A 24,324-nucleotide genomic window follows, 5' to 3' on the forward strand; every position below is an offset into this window, starting at 1 on the left:
CAAGGCCAGTAACTCTGGTTTAATAATTGTTGAGTTACATCCCCTGTTTCACTGAGAAAAAAAAAAATGGACAAATATCAGTGATTATTGCTCCCTAGTGTTCATGATGTATTAAGAACATCAGCATGCTAGGTTTCCATACATTTTTGGTTTCTTCATAAACTAATTCGGAAAGTGGAATATCACATTTCTTCATTGACAGATTTTGCGGAACCATTTATGATTTCTTAAGTTAAGTAAAAAGAAACAAAATGAATGGCTCTGCTTAACTTTTTATTCTTATCTTATGTCAATAACACAACTCTTTTTTTAAGAATATAACTGAGCTTTTTATAATCACTTTTTTCATCCTATTTGGTTTGAAATCAGATTGTTTTATCACGTTGGTGTGTTATTTATAAGGTAAACAACCTTTCCTGGGATAATTAGCAGTGCATGAACTATGAACATAATGACAGTAAAAAATAGTTGATGAACTGGTGGTTATGCAACATTTCCTCACCATAAACAGAATAAACTTTACGGCTATTGAGCAGTGAGATATGATATTTCATTCTCGCCATGCCCACATTAACATAGTGGAATAAAATTTCACATGCATGGTTAACAAATAACTGCGACGTATTTTTAAAAAAAGGTGTAAATACTGAGAGCTCTTTTAAAGGTTGTTAAACCAGTAAAATTTTAAAACACAACTCTGAAACAAACTATAGCTTAGGTATCATATAGTAAACATACCTCTGGTGTGTATAAATCATGGAATGCTTAGGTATGGTTCACTCAGGTATAAAAAATATATATGTGGTTTCAAGTCATTTAAGTTTGGTGGTAGAACATGTTTCATGTAGATTTTGTGTAATTTGTTAAAGAAAAAAGTATATCAGACTAAAGTCTTTATGTGTTCTTTCTGTATAAAAGAGATCTTCATAATACCTTAACCTTCTGAAATACACATTTAAGTTTAAGAAAGTGTTTAGTTTTGGCGTTCTTAACCTTATAGTCAGCAGGGCTGTCACAGGCGGGCACAGCCTGGCCCTGTGTGCCTGGCTCTTACTTATCATTTAGATAACGAAAATTATATGCTTTCTTAGTGTTTAATGCCAAATTCGGTTCTAATGTCTAAATGATGAAATCTGAATCTGCCCAGCTGTGAACACTGAAATTATTTAAGTTGAAAGTAGCCCTCTCCAGTGCTCGAAACTAACACATTTGGCCTGCAAGCAATTAAAAAATATGATGCTAAAGAAATAGTATTAGAATTCAATTGTTCATCCAAAAGTCTAATTTTGATGACTGCCTCTCTGTGGTCTAATTGTTTGCCCCTTACCTTACCCAAATTGTGACGAGTTCAAGCTGTTTAAGGGAAACAAGCTCCAAAGTGATGGCTATCACTGATAGCGCGTAACAATGTTGTTTAAACAAAAGCATTCGTTTTAAACTCCTCATGTTTTTTAAAGATTTCTTTTTAGGTATTGTATTAGCCTTGGTGTCGTTGTTGTCTTGGGTGTTGTGCAAAAACTTCAACCTTGGCCAATACTCAAAAAATTGTTGAATTATATTTAATACACACGTTTCCAGGAACATCATTCACATGTAATTGTATTGCAAGGCCGATGACTCTGGCTTTAATCATTTTTGAGTTATACCTCTTTTTCGAATGAAAAAAGCACAAGAATAGACGAGCTTCGCGCACTTTTGTTTCGAGAGGACGTGTCATTGAGTAAAGCAAAAAGCTAGGACAACCTGTCAAATAGAACGTGTTTACTGAATAAGCAATAATTTGACACTTCTATTTTGTCGGGTTATGATGAATGCTTGCATATCAATTACGAAGTTTAAACCAAGTGTGGATTTCTGCGTTTAAATTGGTCAATTAAACAATGAAGTATTGAATAGCTCTAATATTTCATATCAGTTTGTCTCAGTGCCACATGGCCAATGTATATGATTGTCCGGTTTGGGCATTTGTACAATGTTAAACTTAACTAATAGTCTGTTTTCTGGCATTCGGCTCGATATGTATTATATTTTTTTGCAAAATTTTGGTATTTAATGTCAGTGATAAGACTCATGTTTCTTCTACTCTAATATACTACAGTGTGAAGTTAGTGACCCATCTGTCCTTGATCATTGACTTTTGTCACACTGCACAATAACTTTTAACTGATATGGTCAATCGATATAGTTTAACTATTGATCTATCCATATCTTATACAAGGCCGTCTTTGGTGGTCTTGGCTGAATAAATAGACTATTTTATGACTGTGCTTTTTTGTTTAAACAGAGAACAAGTCAGCAGGCAGGTGCTGAATGATTTACCGATTAATTAATAGCTATTCAGTTTCTTTATACACAACTCACTTCAATATCATCATTCAGTAAAATCTAAAGTCAAGGGAGTGGTTAAAAGCAGCAGTGTGCTTTAGGGGACCAAAAGCGCTGTCCAAACCCATCGCCAAAATGGTTTCAGTCTTTCAGCTTCCTGGTCAATCACATTCCTGTTAAGTGATTAATGTTCAATCTGAGTTTGTGTAGTCTGTGTAGACTTACTTTTATTTTGTTTATTAGATCTTGTGAAATAATGCATTACAATTATGTGTAGGTGTTGAGAAAATCCATGAAAATTTTAAGTTCCCTGGCGGGTATAGCACCCACAAACCCTCAGGTGAAAGGTAGATATTTATAGCTTGAATTTTGCATAATAAGAGGGTTAAATATGTATTATTACTTTAGTGATTAACAGGAATAAACAACTTTGAGAAATAAATGAAAGTGTGGCTGGAATCCATGTTAAAAATGTCCCCTCTTAAAATCTTGAAATAACCATTTGGAATGACGTCTTTAGTACTTTAATTATATTTGTGACTCAAAGATGTTTATTGCTCAGTTAAAAGACTAAAATGACTGCAAATGACGTCATCTCATTTAAGAACAGTAAAAACTAACAACTGTTATTGTAGAAGTGACATTACTTCTAAGATTTCTTTTTCTTTGAAATATACAAAACTTGCTTTTCTAAATGTCATTCAAGGAATATACCTTTTGAGTTGAACTTGTGATGTTTATTTGATCAAAACAAAAAGCGAGACCTTCTAGCTACTTTCATTTTGATTATTAATTCATTTCATAATATAAATCTTATTCTCAAATTATCGCTGACTCTGTGTATTAATTAATAAATAATGAAGATATAGAGAATATTTTCAGGCTTGTTGGTTGATCTGTGTGGTTTTGTCACTTAAGACTTGCTTGTGAAAAAGGCCATATCACACAAGACAGAAGGTTGAGTGTGATGTCCCTTATCGCCAGGAATAAGTGATTATACAATCCAGCAGATCAACAGACTCATGAAGAATTTCTATTATCCCATACCTTTACAATTATTTTTTTAAATACAGTGACAAATGCCAATTTCATTTGCAAAGTAATGGGGAAATAGATTTTCGCATTTGCACTAGTTTTGGGTGTGATATGGTAACAGTGGTCGAAATTAACACAAGCCTGCAAGCCCTGCACTGGTAAAATGTCCTCCGGGCTTGCTTAAATTCTGAATTTTATACAGCAGGGCTTGTTCAAAAATTAAATGCCCAGCAATAGTATAAGAATTCAGGCTTGTACATCCAAAAGTCTAATTTCAACAAGTGTGTAATATGGCTTATTTTCTGGATTCAATATTTTATGTTTAAATCCCTGCAATATTTTAGATAGAAATTTAATATGTCCGAAAATAAATGTTACAGTAATACAAAAGTATGAAGTGTTAGGGATAGGTGTTAAAAGTGTTTGATTTCATAACATTAATTTATCAGTCAGCATGCAGTGTTAAGTAAAGTGTAAAGTGCACTCACTCATATGGCTGTCGGCTATAAATAGCATTATGTGGTAAATGGAAGGTTTGGCCATTTGAACCTTTCAACCTGTCAATCAAAGGTCAATAAAGGTCAAAGTATGATTATCACAACCCTTTTTTGCCAATTTTTGAAATACCAACACACTTTGCCCTTAAAAGTATGCTCCTTATGAGGTAATGGAAAATTATGATCAATGCTTCACGATGTAATCATTTAATTTACTATCCTATTTCTCTTTTTATGTGTGGGCTTGCCTGATGAAATCTGTTATATACCTAATTTACCTTCCATCTTCTTTAAATGTCAAGACATCATATACTTGATACTTACCTTTAAAGTTTGAATTAATAAGTATTAAATTGCTGTTATATAGAAAGGCGCCCTTGAAGATGTTGTTGACGACACACCTGACACTATTGTAATAGAAAATACTAATATAAGCATGCCTTAGATTACATTGATTACCAAGTTTCTACAAATAATGTTCCATGTTCAGATGTCTTTACTATTATATGTTTATATCTTGGATCACTTTTACATTTTTTATGGGTAACTGATTAATTTTGATTTTAGAGCAAAACTTTTATAGTACTTGTCATTCAAATATCACTTTTGTGTAGTTGCTTGACATTTAACAGTGTAGAAAATATCTATTCTCCAAGCCAAACTTAATAGAATAAATGAGCTGCTTCAGGAAGGTTTTCCTATAGGTGCCTGAAAGAAATTGCCCAAAGCATTCGTACACACTTTAGTATTGATTAACTGTCGTCAAAGAGTTGTTCAATGTTCATAAACTTCATGAAATTCTAAGAATTTCAGGAATATCTAATCTATGAGCGTGTTGTCAAAGCAATGCTGTGGAATTGAATTTTAGCGGTTTCACAAATTGGAAACAAGAATTTATAATTGCAATATGGGTCTCCATAGAGTTATTAGGCCTTCTCATGCCGAAGAAACAAATTTGAAACTATAACATGTACCCTTCCTGTAGTTATATTGTATCAATTGTTAAAACCAGCGAGGAACTTCACAAATCAGAGGAAATGTAAACATCTTTGTATTGTTCAGATAAAATGCATCAATTTGGGCCTTATTTGGAATTCATTTTGTAGGATTAAAGTAAATTGGCGTGATAAGATTTCCACCAATGCAAATTTTATGTAAATTTTGTTGAGCGAGGTTAACTGAAGATATATAGATTAGACAAGAGGAAATGAAATTGGTGTAAAGTTGTATTTATTGTTAAGCTCTCATTAGATACTGTTCTTTGAAATAAGATTAGAAGTTGAATGAGATTTTTTATGCCCCCCGAAGGTGGGCATATTAAAATCGCACTGTCTGTCCGTCTGTCCGGTCGGCTCTGTAACTTTCCCTTGTGTGGACAGATTTTAAAATAACTTGCCACATGTGTTCCACATACCAAGACGACGTGTCGCGTGCAAGACCCGTGTCCCTACCTCAAAGGTCAAGGTCACACTTAGTGTTTATTCACAATGGAGTGCTGCATACAAGGACATAGGGTATAGGTTGTCGTGTCCGGGCTGTAACTTTCTCTTGTATGGACAGATTTCAAAATAACTTGCCACATGTGTACCACATACCAAGACGACGTGTCGCGTGCAAGACCTGTGTCCCTACCTCAAAGGTCAAGGTCACACTTAGTGTTTATTCACAATGGAGTGCTGCATATAAGGACATAGAGTATAGGTTGTCGTGTCCGGGCTGTAACTTTCCCTTGTATGGACAGATTTTAAAATAACTTGCCACATCACATGTGTTCCACATACCAAGAAGAAGTGTCGCATGCAAGACCCGTGTCCCTACCTCAAAGGTCAAGGTCACACTTAGTGTTTATTCACAATGGAGTGCTGCATATAAGGACATAGAGTATAGGTTGTCGTGTCCGGGCTGTAACTTTCCCTTGTATGGACAGATTTTAAAATAACATGCCAAATGTGTTCCACATACCAAGACAACGTGTTGCGTGCAAAACACGTGTCCCTACCTCAAAGGTCAAGGTCACACTTAGTGTTTATTCACAATGGAGTGCTGCATATAAGGACATAGGGTATAGGTTGTCGTGTCCGGGCTGTAACTTTCTCTTGTATGGACAGATTTCAAAATAACTTGCCACATGTGTACCACATACCAAGACGACGTGTCGCGTGCAAGACCTGTGTCCCTACCTCAAAGGTCAAGGTCACACTTAGTGTTTATTCACAATGGAGTGCTGCATATAAGGACATAGAGTATAGGTTGTCGTGTCCGGGCTGTAGATTTTCCTTGTATGGACAGATTTTAAAATAACTTGCCACATGTGTTCCACATACCAAGACGACGTGTCGCATGCAAGACCCGTGTCCCTACCTCAATGGTCAAGGTCACACTTAGTGTTTATTCACAATGGAGTGCTGCATATAAGGACATAGAATATAGGTTGGCGTGTCCGGGCTGTAACTTTCCCTTGTATGGACAGATTTAAAAATAACTTGCCAAATGTGTTCCACATACCAAGACAACGTGTTGCGTGCAAAACCCGTGTCCCTACCTCAAAGGTCAAGGTCACACTTAGTGTTTATTCACAATGGAGTGCTGCATATAAGGACATAGGGTATAGGTTGTCGTGTCCGGGCTGTAACTTTCTCTTGTATGGACAGATTTTAAAATAACTTGCTACATGTGTTCCACATACGAATACGACGTGTCGTGTTCAACACCCATGTCCCTACCTCTAAGGTGAACGATACACTAAGTGTTTATTCACAAAGGAATTCTGAATATAAGGCCATAACAGTGTAGGTTGTCAAGTATGGGTGTTTTTTTTTATGTTCAGAGGCAATTTAAAATAACTTGCCATATGTATTTGACACATAAAGGCAAGATCAACTTTTCATGTACTGACCTTGTTCATAGGTCAATGTCACATTCGGGGGCATTCGTCACATACTGTGAAAGCTCTTGTTTGATATGATTCAGATTCATAACAATGAAACTAGACAATGTATAAGCTCCTAACACCCGGCACTGTCACACAGGGCTACTTATTATAGGCAAGGGAGACAACTGAGATCACATCTGTACTCTCACAAGTATATGTTGGAGTTACGTACCTTTGAATTGTAAGACTTGTATTTAATTTCTCTTCTCAGACTGTGTATTAACGCTCCAAGTTCAGCTTATGCAACTATTCAGTCATACTATAATTTAGAGTCTCTACAGAGACACTTTAAAATTCAAGCTGTAATTGTAATAAAAATCCAATACGTGTTTCTTATGGGAGGTTTGCAAGAGGACAAAAACATCTTTTACATTTTACAATGATAAAGCGTAATATACTGGAGTAATACTTGTGGTGAATGACAGATTGCAAGTAAGCTTAAATCATTATTTGTGAACTTGTGTATTTTCAGATGGGCAAAGTGATACAGCTGAACCAGGAGCTGTCCTCGCGACTTCAGCAGTACGAGGTTTTACTAGAGCAGGTCCGTATCGACAATATGATGATGCGGGAAAAGCTCCTACAGATGGGGGTGAATGTTATGGATCTCACAAAAGCAAGCTACCCTGGTGGCAACTGTAAACTGCTGTGCAGCCCATCGGGATCGCCACCGCAGCGGTCGCCGTCGGAGACACCGGGGGCAGCCCTGTTGGCGGGCTACGCTGCACACATGTTACACTCGAGTATGCTGCAGCAGTATGCCGGGCTGTCAGGGGTGTCGGCAGAAAGATACATTAAAAAAGAACGGGATGGAACTTGAAGGACTATTAGATCTGTTTTGTGGGATTAATAATTACCAGTGTTGTTTGGTTCTTACGTAATATGAGTATATTGAGTTGTATACGTTTGTTGTAAAGTGATTGTTAAAGATGACTATTCATGGTGTAATTATTATGTCGTTGCAACATGGCACTTTTCAATTCTGGAGTAGAACTACACTAGGATTTTCTAATTGGAATTTCATCGAGGGTGGTCTTGTTTTAGCTAGTTACTAGTTCAAAAACTGAGTTCTATTATGTCTGTGATGTTTTTAGATTCATGCACTTAGTTGCACTATAGAGGTTATGCCTGCTGTGTTATGTTTGCTCGTGTTTAACGAGTTTCAATGACCAAGTATGGATAAGAATGTCAAACGTGATTTGAAAAACTCTTGAGGGAATATTTGAAGGCGTTTGAAGGTCAAGTGAAGTTGATAGTATAACAGTGTAAAGTTGCCATAACAACCATTTGTAACTGCTGCTTTCTGTCATGTACTTGCACCAAATTCGTGTTTTTCTAGTACCGTAAATTGCTTAAATTTTGTGAGGGTTTAATTTTCTAAATTTCTGACCATTTCGCATCGCATATATTTCTGAACATCTATAACCATGTTTACTGAAGCGATTCATATGATAGTTAGGTAGCAAATTTCAAACATTACGAAAATTGACAAAATCATGAAGAAAGGTCACAATCTTTAAGCAATTAAAAGTACACTTTGTTATTTACAGAATCATAAAACTATATCATTGTTGGTGTTTGATATGCAAGTTCTATTTGTGAATATAGAGTCATGTTACATTTGTGCTAAAAATGTTGCAAAAGTCGGCCATTTTGTCCAATTACAGTTACGAATAACTGACAATTAATCATGTCAATATTGTGCTGTTAAGTGAATATGCTGTACAAGAATTGATGTTTCTCGGATGTGTTTTAAGACTTAAAAAGCTTAGCTTTGCTGTTATTCTGTTTTGAAAGTTTACTCTTCAAGAGTCAATAACATGGGGGTTTGCCAGCTTTGGCTTTAGGCTGACAGAAAAGGTGACATTTTGTCTAAGTGATGGTTTTGTTTTCATAGTTGCTAGATTGGAAAAGACCCTGTTATCCAAACACAAGCAAAACAAGCAATGTTGATCATTTTAGACTATTTTAAAGGCTATCTTCAACGCAGCTCAGTTGCAGCTCAGTCGTTTATGCGTGAATTTTTTTCTCATTTTCTCTGACAAGGCTTGGTCTTGTGCAGTTTGACGCCATGTTAACTTTTGGTACCATTTGAAATGTTATCACAAGATGAGCAAGAAAATATATAAAATATGCCGTAAGTAATCACAAATGCTCTTTTGACCTGGAAAGATTGCAAAATAGGCCAGTTTCAGTGGCAAATATACAAATTACAATTATTTTCCCATAATGTAGTTTTGGCCATTTATTTAACATAAAAGTTATCAGCAAGCATTTCGGCCATTTATTTTACATATAAGTTATCAGCAAGCATTTCGGCCATTTATTTAACATAAAAGTTATCAGCAAGCATTTCGGCCATTTATTTAACATATAAGTTATCAGCTAGCACTACGCTTTCAAATGATACCAAACAATATATGGCATCACCAGGCACCAAAATTAAACATTATGGTCAATGGCTCAATAAGATTAAATATATTTGCACAATGGATACCTGAAAATTTATTGTCATCATCAACTCACTTGACTTTATATGCTGCACTGCCATGGTCATTAAGTAATTGTAAGTTATTGACCGCATTCATAAGTACCTTCCATTTCATGTAATATACATATTGTGTAAATTCATTCACTGCTTGATGTGGTATAATGATGTAAGAATCAACCAATCAGAAGGTTTCATCTCATTTATAACATTGTTGATAACATTTGATAAAGTTACAGGAATCGATTCATCTATATTTTCATTAAATTTTCTTGCATAGCGAATAATGATGTTAATTTGAACAAAATGTTATCATATAAGTATTGTATGAAGTAGTCTGTGTTTTCAACTGTTTGTAAACGCCGAAAGTAAATAATGTCACATTTTGCAGCTAGTAAAATCATTGTAAAAAAAATTGCTTCTGTGTATTAAATTGTGTTGTTGGTTAGATATAAATATTATATTATTTGTTATATTTGATCTGTTTGTTTAAAAATTGTTGAACTTAAGTGCATAGATGTATATTGAAATTATTTAGGGTTATGAGAAGTGCTTACTTCTATTTTAAAGCTGTACTTAAAGGCTTGAAATTATGAGAAATTGTTTTTAACGGGTTATTTTTTTCATATTATGCTGTGCAATTTTTTTTCACTCTTCATTCGTATAAATTGTATGGCCTATATCATTTTTATGGAAATAATACAATTTAATTAAGAACTCTTTAACAAAATCAAACTCTTGCTATAGTGTGATTTTTATATATATATATAAAATTTGCTTTCGATATATGTAGACGGTGACTTCGAAGCAAAATGGCAAAAAAGTCCAGTCAATATAAATTCTTGTCTAGTTTGTTTAAATATTCTGTGTTCTCATAGCTGAAACTTCATGAAAACCATATTTAGTTCGACAGTGATAAAGTAACATTGGGTGGATTGTTCAGAACTTTGTTAAAAGTAACAACATGATTAACGACTTTTTGATGTGGAATATTTCATGATGTGCTCACTATTTTAATATAAACAAGTATGGATAAAACAGTTGTGTCAAATCTTATTAGAAATACAGCAAATTACAAGTGTATCCTTTAAACTTCTAGAGCAGTAACAATTTCAAAGTTTACAACGATGACGTTATCAGCATTGTTAGCATTAACAAAGTTCAGAATGATCAGCACTATGTCAGCTTGCAATTCATAAAAAATAAAAAACCCACAGGGCATGTACCTACCTGCTGAGACAGTAAGTCAGCATTTTCCTGCTTAAAGAGGAATTTTATGTGATTGGGTTTTCTTCTTTATTTAAAAACAAACCATTGCCTGAAGAAGTCAATTTTCAATAGCATTAAAAAATTTTTTTTGGCAAAATAAAGCATTTTCTGTCTTACTTTAAAATATATGTTAACAACAGACACTTTATTTTATATTGGTTGATATTTTATCATTATTACAGGCGTTAAATGCTGGATGATGTATTTATCTTGACTGGGCTTTTTGTATCAGGCAAAAGCATTTTACCCGCAAATACCTCAAATTGATTGGTTGTTGAAGTGAAGTTCGCTTGTGACATAATTTACATACGTTCATTGAATGACATTTTTTTTCTTGGAAAACTTTTTCACCAAGTGAGAAATTTGCATGATATTGCTTTGTAGTTTGTTAAATATCTTTCACCCGGTTATCTCTATGTGTCATATGTAATTTTTTGTTGAATTTTGACTCTATAATAGGGCATTTCCTGTCGTTTTTGTATGAGTAAACAATTTTTTGTGGCGCAAACTTATATTTGGTAGAATTTCATATGTTCATGTTTTTCATTAAAAGTTTGTATCTAGAAAAGAAAGCTGTTTTGTTTGCTGTATGAAAACGTAAAAAAAATATCCCAATATTGTGAAAATACTTTGTGAAATGACATTTTTTCAAGGCCAGTATGTTTTTTGTCTCGTAAACTGTTACTTAAATTCATTTTTACATAATAAGAATTAATACCCAAGGAAGTCTGCCTATTTTGTTTTATGCTTGTGAAATTCAAATAAACTGAAAAAATTGAAGTTTAAGAATTAATGTTGTGAACAATTGAAATCATAAAATGTTGTTATTTATTTAAGCTCATTATATTATTGAATTAAGAATGTAAGAAAAAAATAATTTAATTCTTCGCAAACGAAGTTTAAGTTTTAAACTCCTGCATTTTTTTTGTTTCAAAATATTTTTATTAGAAGGATTCCACTGAATTCTTAGACAAGATTCGTTTTGGCTGAACATGATGAGGTCCATGCAAAACTGAAAAGAAAATCATGTGACTAAAATATTTGTGAAATTGTCATAAAATTCCCGATTATTTTTACTCCATTTGCCGTGTAAGACCTCTGATATTTGTTGGTGCATAACTGTTTTAACCCATTAAGAAACACAGAGGTACAACCACTCATATTGCTTCTAGTTTAACTACAGGGGGTCCCAACAACCTACCTTCGCTAGCTGGTAGTTCTGAAGGAGTTATTGGGTTTATATTCAGGTCTTCCTTAAACACCATATTGGCAGCATAACACAAACATTTGTATACAAATTACCGTAATTGTTATAAATAATGTATCTGGAAAATGACTCTTCAGAATTTAAGAACGACTGGATAAAGTTATGTAGAGTTCTAAGGGGGAAAATGTTTCTAAACTAATTGGATCATTTTCGTGATGATTAATATTTGGACCAGTGTTTAGTTTCCAGGTACTTGATTTGTAACAATTACGGTACCTTGTATTAAATTTGCCATTATCCCACAGCAGCTATATGTTTATGAATTTTAAAGAATATTGTAGGAAATGTGAACTGTTTGTTAAAGATACCAGGGTGCAGGGATGGTTAAATTCTGGGTCCTGTTTCAATAAGATATCTTAGTCGTAAAACTTCCGCTGCTTAAGAGTACTTGTAAAGTTACCAGCAGTATATATGGGATAAATGTCCTTACGATACGCAGTTACGCCAAAAATTGAGTTGCGCAGCATAGAAAAATACAATTTTAAGCCATAATATCTTGATTGAAACAAGCCTTAAGATCTTGATTGAAACGGGCCTTCAGATCTTGATTGAAACGGGCCTTTAGATCTTGATTGAAACAGGCCTTAAGATCTTGATTGAAACAAAGCCTTAAGATCTTGATTGAAACAAGCCTTAAGATCTTGATTGAAACGGGCCTTAAGATCTTGATTGAAACAAGCCTTAAGATCTTGATTGAAACAAGCCTTAAGATCTTGATTGAAATGGGCCTTAAGATCTTGATTGAAACAAGCCTTAAGATCTTGATTGAAACAAGACTCAGGATTAATACTGAAATCTTGATTGAGAGCTAATCACTTTTATACATTATTTATTTATTTATTTATTTGATAGACATTTTTGTTTTACAATAACAAAAAAGTACTTTCAAAGTAGTTTATATTAATGGCTTGGTAAACAATTTCTACTGCGGTCTAACCCTAGTTTGGGCTTAAAGCCTCGTACTCTAAGGTTTCAGGATCAGATTTTCAGTATTTGATTATCCCGGCGGAGACAATAAAAATGAATATGAAATTAATCTCTGATGGTATGAAAAAAAATGTGTTACAAATTTTATTCAATGATGCTGCATAAATAATGAATTGATTTGAATTAATTTTTTAATCACATTGTGGTGGCTTCTTTCATTTTTAAATTTCTGCACATTGTTGTTTGTTTAATGATTACTTTTATATTTCAAACTTGCATCAAAAACCTGGACCCATAAAAAAAAACAGTTTTGTACAGGAAGCATGTTTTGATATGGACAATGATATGAACTTTGTGTTTACACTTTAAATCAAATGTGTAAAAGAAATTTAGGATTTCATACAAATTATAATTATAATGACTGTTTTGTTTTTTTTGTTCATCTCACACACAAGATGATTTTCTTAATTTATTTGCAAAATATCTTCCATTTGTTGACAGTATAAATATATGTGTCCATTTCACACCACACCTTTGTTTTCATATTGTCACTAATTGTGTTTCGACACTATTTTCATAGTAAGCCAGTATATATGTATAGTTCAATTTTCTGTTATTGATAGGTCAAAAATGAGGCTAACATTGTTATTCTGTGAATTTGTTGAAGGCAAGGATGTTTTTATCTTACGGTACTTTCTATCCAACAGTGATGGAACTAAGTTTGGTGAAATAAGCATACAAACCAATTGTTAAGACCGGGAAGCATCGTAAGTCTTGCTCGAACTTAAGGTTTTCTGAATTTAAGTATTTCACTGGTTATCTGGTATAAAAACTTCTGGAATACTTTATTTTCATTAACTTTATTGAAAATACATACTTTTGTGTTAAAAAACAGTTATACATTTCTTTTAATTTGACTACAAACATTTTAAAAAATTAACTTAAGTTAGGAAATGGCTTCATATGTTTAATGAAGATTTCGATAAATCAACTTAAGTTAGGAAATGGCTTAAGATGCTTAATGAAGACTGGCCCAGCTTAATATGATTGTATACAGTATAGACTATGCTTTCCTCATTTTCGATGATATTGTTGTTGACTTTCTTTTCAATTGTACACTGGACACATACACTATATGTAAACAATAAGTACGTACGTTTTAGTTCACGTCTTGTTTTGTTGACAGGGGTGATTTGACACTTGTGTTTTTATCTCTTGTTCAGTACTAGTTTCTGACATTGAAGAAATAGGTAGTCTGATAAGCCCCGTCTAATACAGAAGTTTTGTCCCTTATACTATATCAGTATAATATTTTAATAAGTTAAGTATTTGACTTTTTGTTTGAAAAGGGAGGCAACAAGTTTTACATGTTTCAAAAATATGTATTTAAATGTTATATTTCATTCAAAAAAGCATTTCAAAAGTCTTCCAAAAATTTTGCAACAATATATTCATAATCTTTTTGAAATGAAAGAATAACACAATAGTGGAAATGGTAGACCAATTTCTTCAGTGCCAGAAACAGCTGTTTTATCTGTTATACAGTAGTCTTTTTATTTCTCCGGTGACATTGAAACAAGTGTGTGGAAGTCATTGTTTCCTTAATAAACTTTCATAAGCTTACCCTCACTTTCTTGTGTATTACTCCCCAAAGAGTCATGCTGTGTTTGGTAAACAAGTTCTTATGGGGGTAAAGAACCTATTATTGCTTGTGAATTATTGTTATTGGTGAGTTTACTCTTTGGAAGTAATGATGGTTGTCTGTCTATAAGATATATAAGACGCGAAGATATATCACACTGAAATGGGTTTTTCTTCTAAAAAAAGTGTATGTACATACTTGATCAGTGTTAGCCAAACGACACATCAAGCGATAACAGTATACATACATAGTTGTTAGATGCATATTACTGCCATGATCATATTTGTGGCACACCCAATGAGGCCCCGCCCCACATGAAACTTTTACACTGACAAATGAGTGGACTCGCATTCTAGGGCCTCAAATACAAGGCAGTGAATGGAACATTTCATTGAATCAATGAGGACGTCCTAGTTTGTTGCATCAAAATTGCAGATTGTCTTTATACCCCCCGACAAAGGAAGTTTGAAGGGGGTATATTGGAGTCACCCTGTGGTCGGTCGGTCGGTCGCTCCGTTGCAATTTCCTTGTCCGGAGCATAACTTAAAAACTACTGGATGGAATTGGATTAAACTTCATACAATGATAGAGCATAATTAGAGGAAGTGCAGTGTACAATAACCATAACTCTATTCTTGCTTATTACTGAGTTATTGCTCTTTGTTACTTTTTTTGTCCGGAGTATAGCTTGAAAAGTACTGGATGGAATTCATTGAAACTTCATACAATAGTAAAGCACAATGAGAGGAAGTGCAGTGTTCAAGAACCATAACTCTACTTCAGCTTATTACTGAGTTATTGCCCTTTATTTATTTTTTTGTTGTCATTTTTTTTCCAGACATTTACTTGCAAACTACTAGATGGAATTTATTAAAACTACATACAATGGTAAAGCACAATGAGAGGAAGTGCAGTGCACTAGAACCATAACGCTATTTCAGCTTATTACAGAGTTACTGCTCTTTGTTACTTTTTTTTTGTCCAGAGCATAACTTGAAAACTATTGGATGGAATTTAATAAAACTTCATACAGTGATAGATCATAAAGAGAGAGAGAGTGCAGTGTACAGGAACCACAATTCAATTTCAGCCGATTACAGAGTTAGTGCCCTTTGTTACTTTTTCTTGTCTGGAGCATAACTTGAAAACTATTGGATGGAATTTAATAAAACTTCATACAGTGCTAGATCATACTGAGAGGGAGTGCAGTGTACAGAAACTGCAATTCTATTCATACTGAGAGGGAGTGCAGTGTACAGGAACTGTAATTCTATTTCAGCTAATTACAGAGTTACTGCCCTTTGTTTCTTTTTTCTTGTCTGGAGCATAACTTGAAAACTATTAGATGGAATTTAATAAAACTTCATACAGTGATAGATCCTAATGAGAGGGAGTGCAGTGTACAGGAACTGCAATTCTATTTCAGCTAATTACAGAGTTACTGCCTTTGTTACTTTTTCTTGTCTGGAGCATAACTAGAAAACTATTGGATGGAATTTAATGAAACTTCATACAGTGATAGATCCTAATGAGATGGAGTGCAGTGTACAGGAACAGCAATTCTATTTCAGCTAATTACATAGTTACTGCCCTTTGTTACGTTTTCTTGTCTGGAGCATAACTTGAAAACTATTGGATGGAATTTAATGAAACTTCATACAGTGATAGATCCTAATGAGAGGGAGTGCAGTGTACAGGAACCGCAATTCTATTTCAGATAATTACAGAGTTACTGCCCTTTGTTCCGGAGCATAACTTGAAAACTATTGGATGGAATTTAATAAATCTTCATACAGTGTTAGATCATAATGAGAGGAAGTATAGTGTACAGGAATCGCAATTCTATTTCAGCCAATTACAGAGTTATTGCCCTTTGTTACTTTTTTCTTGTCCGGAGCATAACTTGAAAACTACCGGATGGAATGTAATAAAACTTTATACAATGGTACAGCACAATGAGAAGGAGTTCAGTGTACATGAATCACTACACTTTTTTTAGCAAATTACAGAGTTATTGCCTTTTTCTGTGTGTTTTTTGTCAAACTTTTGTCCGTACAGTAACTTGAAAACTACTAGATGGAATAGCTTAAAACTTCATACAATGATAAATCATAATGAGAGGCGGCGTTCGGGGGTATTAATCACCTTCAGTGATAGCTCTAATTAAAGGCTTGTGGCACAATAGTCATGGTTATTTTCTGAAACACACAGTATCAACATATATGGTGGATGAGATATTTCCTTATTATCCCCCGCCTTGAAAAGGCGAGGGGATATAATAATGGTAGGCGCGATTCCGTGCGTGCGTGTGTGCGTGCGTGCGTGCGTCCCACATTCATTTCTTTGCATCTCCTCTTACATTCCTCATGCGATTTCTACCAAACTTTCACAGATTTATGATCATAAAGTAAAGCAGCGCATATTGTCGGGCTTTCCCGATTCGACCATTTTTTAAATAGTAATTGCCCTTTGCTTATTTTACATTTAAAATTAGTTTCTTCGCAACTCCTCTTACGTTTTTCATGTGACTTCTACCAAACTTTCACAGATTGATGATCATAAAGTGAAGCAGCGCAAATTGTCTGGCTTTTGCGATTTGACCATTTTTGAAAGAGTAATTGCCCTTTGCTTAGTTTACAATTAAAATTGGTTTCTTCGCAACTCCTCTTACGTTTTTCATGTGATTTCTACCAAACTTTTACAGATTGTTGACTATATAGTGACGCAGCGCATATTGTCGGGCTTTTGCGATTCAACTATTTTTGAAAGAGTTATTGCCCTTTGTTTATTTTACATTTAAAATTAGTTTCTTCGCAACTCCTCTTACGTTTTTCATGCGATTTCTACCAAACTTTCACAGATTGATGACTATATAGTGAAGCAGCGCATATTGTCTGGCTTTCGCGATTCGACCATTTTTTTAAAGAGTTATTGCCCTATCTTTATTTTACATTTAAAATTGGTTTCTTCGCAACTCCTCTTACGATTATGACTATATAGTGACCAGCGCATATTGTCAGGCTTTTGCAATTTGACCTTTTTTGAAAGAGTTATTGCCCTTTCTTAATTTTACGCATTGCTTATGTTCCTGAGAAACTACCCTTACCATTGATTGGCTTTCGTTACAAAAAATGCCCACATGAGGCGGGGGATATAGCTGTCTATGACCGCTCTTGTTTAAACAAGAGTTATCACAGAGACAGATAGCGAGCCTGACTACTATGCTGCTTTAAATAAAAGGATTGCAAAGTTGTGATGAGGCATGCATGGATCACTGTAGAATTAGATAACATGCAAAACCTTGACCAGAATTCTAAATGTAATAATCGCTGTTGGGGGAACGGACACCGGATATAGCTCAAAAAGTGATAAATCGATAAGCGATTGATTTTGACACATGGAAAGTTTTTTTTTGTATTTTATGGTTATATATTTATCAAAATCGAAGAGTTTCGAATAACTTGATCCTGTGCAATATACGACTATGATGGAAATGTGTCTCCTCTTTTGTATAATAGCCCAATTCTTGCCGAAAGTTGCATGATCGCTCACAAATGTTCATTTATGTGGTACGATTTCAAACATAAATCAACAAATTGAAAATAAGAATAAAAACTGAATCGAGCGCTTTTATTGTAATTACATTATCTAGTAATGTGTAAGATATCAATACGATATATTTTGTTGTTACGGAGATATTCATACCTTTTGATGCCCTGGCGGTGTACTGGGGATAGATGAAGCAAATAAATAACTGCACAGGGGATAGCTATTAAGTGGATTTAGGATAGTAACGATGTATTTAGAATAACGAGACTGTGATAATGATAACGGCCATTTACCTATACGCGAGCTCGATGGAAATTGTTTGATGTTGTCCATATCGAGGGATGATAGCAAAACAAATGTTGCTGTTTTTTTGTATCTGTATGCACTTAAAAATGTTTCATTCATACAGATTAGTTAACCATGATGTGTTTATCACAAGCATCAACATTCGATTCGCAAATATCTAAATATTTGAAATACGCCGGTAAGCTGATTTATTGAGGAACATAAAACATTTGGCCGTAGAATTTATATGGTGTTTGCTATTCATATATAAAGTATTGCGTTGTAAATCAAGTAGGTTCGTTTTTGCACACAGAAAGTAATCAGTAAGGAATGAGGTATTGTGATCAAATTTGGAACACGTGAAGCTTTTTTCTAAGCTTGGGTCGATGTTGCTATTACTTAGAACAGAATAATGGTCTCTGCTCGTTCATTTCAGTGAGAAAGTTTGTATTGCGACCAACCCTGATATTTAAGCAGCTTGCATATCTACGTTCATTAAGGAGATCATGGATCAAACTCATTGTTAACTAAAGTTTGCTCAATAATTTCTTATCAAATTGTACTCTCACTTTTTGCAGATTTTTTGAAAATTCGAAATAGACTTACATGTATATTGTATATTAACAGTGTCAATTTTTGTCCCATTTTACATGTTATCACCAGGACACATTTATCAACTTTGAAACTATCCTCAGTACATGATACGGCTATCCCCAGTACAGTACTGTGAACATTTCTAAGGGCATATCTTTAACAGTTTAAAAGTAACATTGCCAGTTCTAACAATAAAATTAGTTGAGCTTATGCTTGTGAAATCCATCGATTCAGATTTTTTTTACTTATTCGATATATTTCCTAAAAATAACAATATTTGTCGAAATTCTGTAAGTTTTGAGGTGATCATCTCATATTTTAAGAAACATTATTCGAGGTCTGCTAAATTGTAAGCACTTTAAAGTATTTCATAGGCCAAATTTAGCATTCAGCTATTAGTTCAAACACTTGTTTCATTTGTGGATACGGTAGATATGTGTTAACACAGCAAGATCTTACCCCTGGTAAAAAAAAACAATTGCATACTTGTCTGTTTACTTATCACTTTTTGAGGTATGTCCGGTGTCCGTTCCCACACAGTGATAATACAGGGGCAAAATTTGCATATATTTTGTATGCAAAATAGTGTTATCATGTTTGATTGTATCAAGTTTAAATGCAATACATTATGTAATTGCTGAGTGCCTTGCATGTGGTTATTTGTAAAGCCTTAACAAGAATGCCTAAACTAAAAAATAGCCGGGGATAATATTATATTATATGCAAGGTAGAGTCATCTTTCTTAATTAATAAAGGAGGTTGGATGGTTAGGAGCCCTGGCACAAAGTTTCAATGCAATACATGATGTATTTGCTGAGATATTGACCTAAATTATGGTTACATGCAAAACCTTGACCAGAATTTCTAAGTCGAATAATAAAGAACCTGAACTAAAGAATAAATTATTTGCATTATATGCAGTATAAAGGGCAATAATTTGCCCCATGTGCAAGATAGACTTATCTAACTTGATTAATTAAGTTGGTTGGATAATTGGGAACATATGTCTATAGTTCCAATGCAATACATGGTGTAATTGCTGAGATATTGACATGTGGTTACATGCAAAACCTTAACCAGAATTTTCAAGTCCAATTATAAAGGGCCATAATTTGCTTTTTATGCAAAGTAGAGTTATCTAACTTAGTTATTTAAGTATGTTGGAGGGTTGAATACCATTGTGTAAAGTGTCAATGCAATACACCAAGAATTTTGCTAATATATAACCCTATGTGTGCTTCCTAAGTCGAAAAGTAAAGGGCAATAATATGCATTATATGCAAGATGTGGTTCTCTTACTTGGTTAATCAAGGAGGTTGGACTTTTGGGAACACACGATAGTGCAATACATGATGTTTTTGCTGAGATATTGGTTGGATGTTTGAGTACTATTGTACAAATTCTCAATGCAATGCATCATGTAGTTGCTGAGATATTTACCTATCAGTGCTTACATGATAAACCTTATCCAGAATTTCTAAGTCGATTAATAATGGCAATGTTTATATAATAGGCATAACAGAGTTCTTTTATTTGATTAAGTGGTTGGATGGTTGAGTATCATTGTGTAAAGTCTCAATCCCAAGTAGTTCCTTATATATTTACGCATGTGTGCTTACATGCAAAACCTTAACCAGAATTTTTAAGTATAATATTAACGGGCATTACTTTGCATTATATGTAAGATAATGTTTTCTCCCTACCAAGATAAAGATCCAAATATTTGGCCATGCTGTAACTTTTTATCTTGCCCACGGGTAAAGATTAAAAAAGTACCAGTATGGAACTACATTTTATTGTCATGACGCACTTACCTGCCTTGTTGAAGACCCTCGTCAGTAGCATCATGGAAACATTCTCTTGTGGCAATATAAACTAAAAAGATCATTTCTCGCTTCAAATGGCACCAAAGTTTTCACACTGCATTCAAGAAATAATGCTGCATTCCCCTCAGAACCATGACAAGAACGATTTTATTATTTACATATTTTGAATCACTGCGAGCACATCTTTGGCAACTACAGATGACCACATATTTTCACTTCCACTACACATTAAAGAGTTCAAGCGAAAAAGGCCCATACTTTGAATTATATTCTAAATAGTGCTATGTTACTTAATTTATTAGGATAGTTGGGAACTCATTATTTATGCAAAAGGCTACAGAAACAAGCTCAGTAGCAAAAAGTTTAAACATAAACCTAGTTTAGTGGCACTGGGCAAACGCCAAAGACATAGAACACAAATTTTAAAATTTATCATGTCTAAAATTTCAATGCAATACATGATGTATTTGCTGACATATTGACTTTAAGTTGCTTACATGCAAAACCTTACCCAAGTTGTGACACCGACGCTAGGGTGAATAGTATAGCTCTCTTTCTCTTTCTCTTTCTCTTTCGAATAGGACTTCCTGCTAAAAATAGCTAATAGGCAGGTGTTTAATGCGATTTTCATACAGTAAACAATACAACAAAAAACTCCTTAACCAGCATGTCAGTGAAGAATGCTGCTGCAATAGAAATTTCAAATAGAATAATGATTGAATAATCATCAACTGGCCTTTTTCATAAGAAGTTTTCATTGGCATAATTGACTCGCCAAGACTGCCCAGATTCAGAATTAAATACAAACTTTACTTACGATAAGAAACTGATTTGCTTCCAACTTACCCAAGACAAAATATTGGACGAGTCCATATCGCAAAAATAAGGACATCCGTTTAACAATTGTTGATTTTGAATACAAAGCGGGACCAATAGCAATAATACGCCTCCCAATAATTATAATCCATGCATACCTACATTATAATTGCATACAATACAAATGCATAACGCAAAAGAAAAAAAAAACTGCTAAATACATGTATGTTTACCAAGGGGCAAAACTTGACAACAATTGAAGTCAGAGTTGTGAACCTTGCTTTACATGTTGCATATCGTTACTGACATATTGTACACCAAGTTTCATTTGGATGTCATGAAACGTTGAGTTATGGCAATGGTTAAAGTTTATGCAAGATGACGACGTCTTTCAACAGACTTGCTGAAAATCTAAGATTTAAGTACTTCAAAGTTGACATGAATAATGATCTTAGTCCATGTCATTGTACTCATTTTGACATTATAATCAGGGCACACTTTTCCATGATGACCCACACTCGTATAATTAAGTTGCATGTGTGTGCAATATTACTAAAGCTGCATGTGGCAAATTCAGACCATATTTTACTAAGTCAAGGGCCATAACTCTTGTTAGACCAAGTGAAAAGTCACAAGCACTGTAGGTGCACAATTTCTATTGCTGGCCTGAACATTCCTCTGAAGTTTTATGGGTGTAAATGCAATTCTTGGAGCTAGATTCATTAACAGATTTTATGACATGACAGGACGTTTATATGTAAAAGTCCTATATAGCCCCAGCTATTGGATAATATACCAAGTGTATTTGCATTTATCCTGTGATTGTCAATGTATTTTGTATGACAACCAGCGTATTGTTAATTCACTGAAAAAATAGCACTAAGCACCAAGAGAATACATACACTTGTTTTTCAAAAAAACGTTTACCAAGTTTGTTTTTTCTTAGCTTGGTACCCAAGTAGATGAACAATAATTATTTACCGACAAGAGCATGAACAAAATTGGAGCTTTATACTGTGAAATATTGTTTTCCGTTGCCAGAGATTTCTATCTTGGGATTTCTTTTACTGGCAGTTACGTCTTTGGCAGACAAACATGAGTAGTTATCATGTACTTATCAGAACTGCCGAAGGTCGAGTTTAAGTAGCCATACTGCTCTCATAATGATTGATTTAAGATCCATCAACAAAATATAAGTGGGCAATCTTTAGAACACTGGAAATTTTCCGTACGTTTGAGGTATTTTCTTGGGGAATAAAACATATTTATATGAACACAAAACATTGTTTGGTTAATACGACTCATTTTGGCACATGCCGGTATTCATTTTGGCACATGCCGGTATTCAATATTTTGCAAAAGATTGTACCCCCAAATTACCGAAGAATATAAATGTATCAATAAAATAGTTATTATCGATGCTTTATAACAATCATTCCATAAATGTAGGATATTTGGACCGGACACGTAATGCAATGATCAATTTCCCACCTAGTGGAGTGACATTGACCTTGAACTGGCAAGGTTCAAACATGTATTAAACATATCTCTTTGGTAAGTAGAATATGTGACCCAAGCTTCCTCAAGCCTATTCAATAAGTGTAGGAGATATGGTGTGGACACGATTTGCCAGGCTCGAATCATTCACCCAGTACAGTGACCTCGGCCTTAAAGCGGCGCAGTTCCAACATATATTCAATACATCACCTTGGTAAGTAAAATTTGACTCAAGTTCTATCAAATTTTTACCATTAATGTAGGAAATATGTAGCGGACACGAAATGCAAGGCTCGAATCATGGACCTAGTACAGTGACCTTGACCTTGAAGCGGCGCAGTTCTTGGTAAGTAGAAAATGTAGCTCAAGTTTCATCAAGATTATTCCATAAATGAAGGAGACATGGAGCGTACATGAAATGCAGGCTCAAATGCTTGACCTAAAACCATGTGGTGAAAACGTTTAAGAACGATAAATTTGAAATTATTTCATATAATTGTAGGAGTATTGAGCGGTCATAAAAATGGTTCATCTGTTAACCTAAACTGTGACCTTGAACTTGATGACAGGTGGCTGGGACAAGCTCCCTACACTTCCCCTCGATAATACGATAAGACATGTATACATACAGCCATTTGACTCATTGTTTGTGTCTAAAATGTGGAATCGTATTATTTTGGGTTTATATAATAAAATAAACAACGCATCAGCAAATACTCCATTCAAAGATCATTGAATCAAATGCCAGTGAGAATGCCAAGTAATTTTAAAAACCTTCCATCGGTTGAAGAGTTATGGGCCAGACATGATAAAATCTAATCATTGTGTCGCGGGAATAATATAAAAGAAATGTTAGGTCTTGTTTAATAAGTTAAAAGCGGAAATGTAAAGAAACGTTTACTTTAAAACTTATTTTCGACCGTAAAACTTCACGAACTGTGAGTGAAGTAAACTTTTTTATCAATGTGAATTTTATTTGTTATTGAAAAACCTATAATATCACTTGCAGATATTTCTGATCATTCAGCATTATCATATTGGGATGTCGCAATGTTAAAGTATTGAACATACACATTCAATAGCACGGGGAAATCAAGACTGATATGTATGAGTAGCGGTATATGTACACTGAAATTGACAATGTTTTCATCATTCCAAATCCAGTGGTTATATTTCACAACAAAGAAATAAAATAACATTTTTCAGTTAACAAGTCAGTAAAATTCATATAAGGCGTATTTTTTTACTAACCCGACCATTTTTACCGTAGTGTGGATATTTTCGTAATATCCTAAATATATGCATTTATTAGCTGAACATGTTAAAATTGGACCTTTTTATGCACCAGTCAATTGTAACCACGGCCCCAAGGTCC

General features: G+C 34.2%; 1 protein-coding gene across 1 annotated transcript in view; it reads left to right on the forward strand.

Moving 5' to 3' along the window:
* The window catches only part of LOC128246634 (ski oncogene-like), a 51,324-nt gene extending 36,961 nt beyond the window's left edge, over positions 1 to 14,363 (forward strand). Inside the window, exon 7 of the mRNA XM_052964931.1 lies at positions 7,262 to 14,363. Coding sequence (XP_052820891.1) covers positions 7,262 to 7,609 — 348 coding nt within the window. The 3' untranslated portion in view covers positions 7,610 to 14,363. The remainder of the gene's footprint in view (positions 1 to 7,261) is intronic.
* Positions 14,364 to 24,324: the final 9,961 nt, after the last annotated feature.

This window comes from Mya arenaria, chromosome 9 (genome assembly GCF_026914265.1).
Source record: "Mya arenaria isolate MELC-2E11 chromosome 9, ASM2691426v1".
NCBI lineage: Eukaryota > Metazoa > Mollusca > Bivalvia > Myida > Myidae > Mya > Mya arenaria.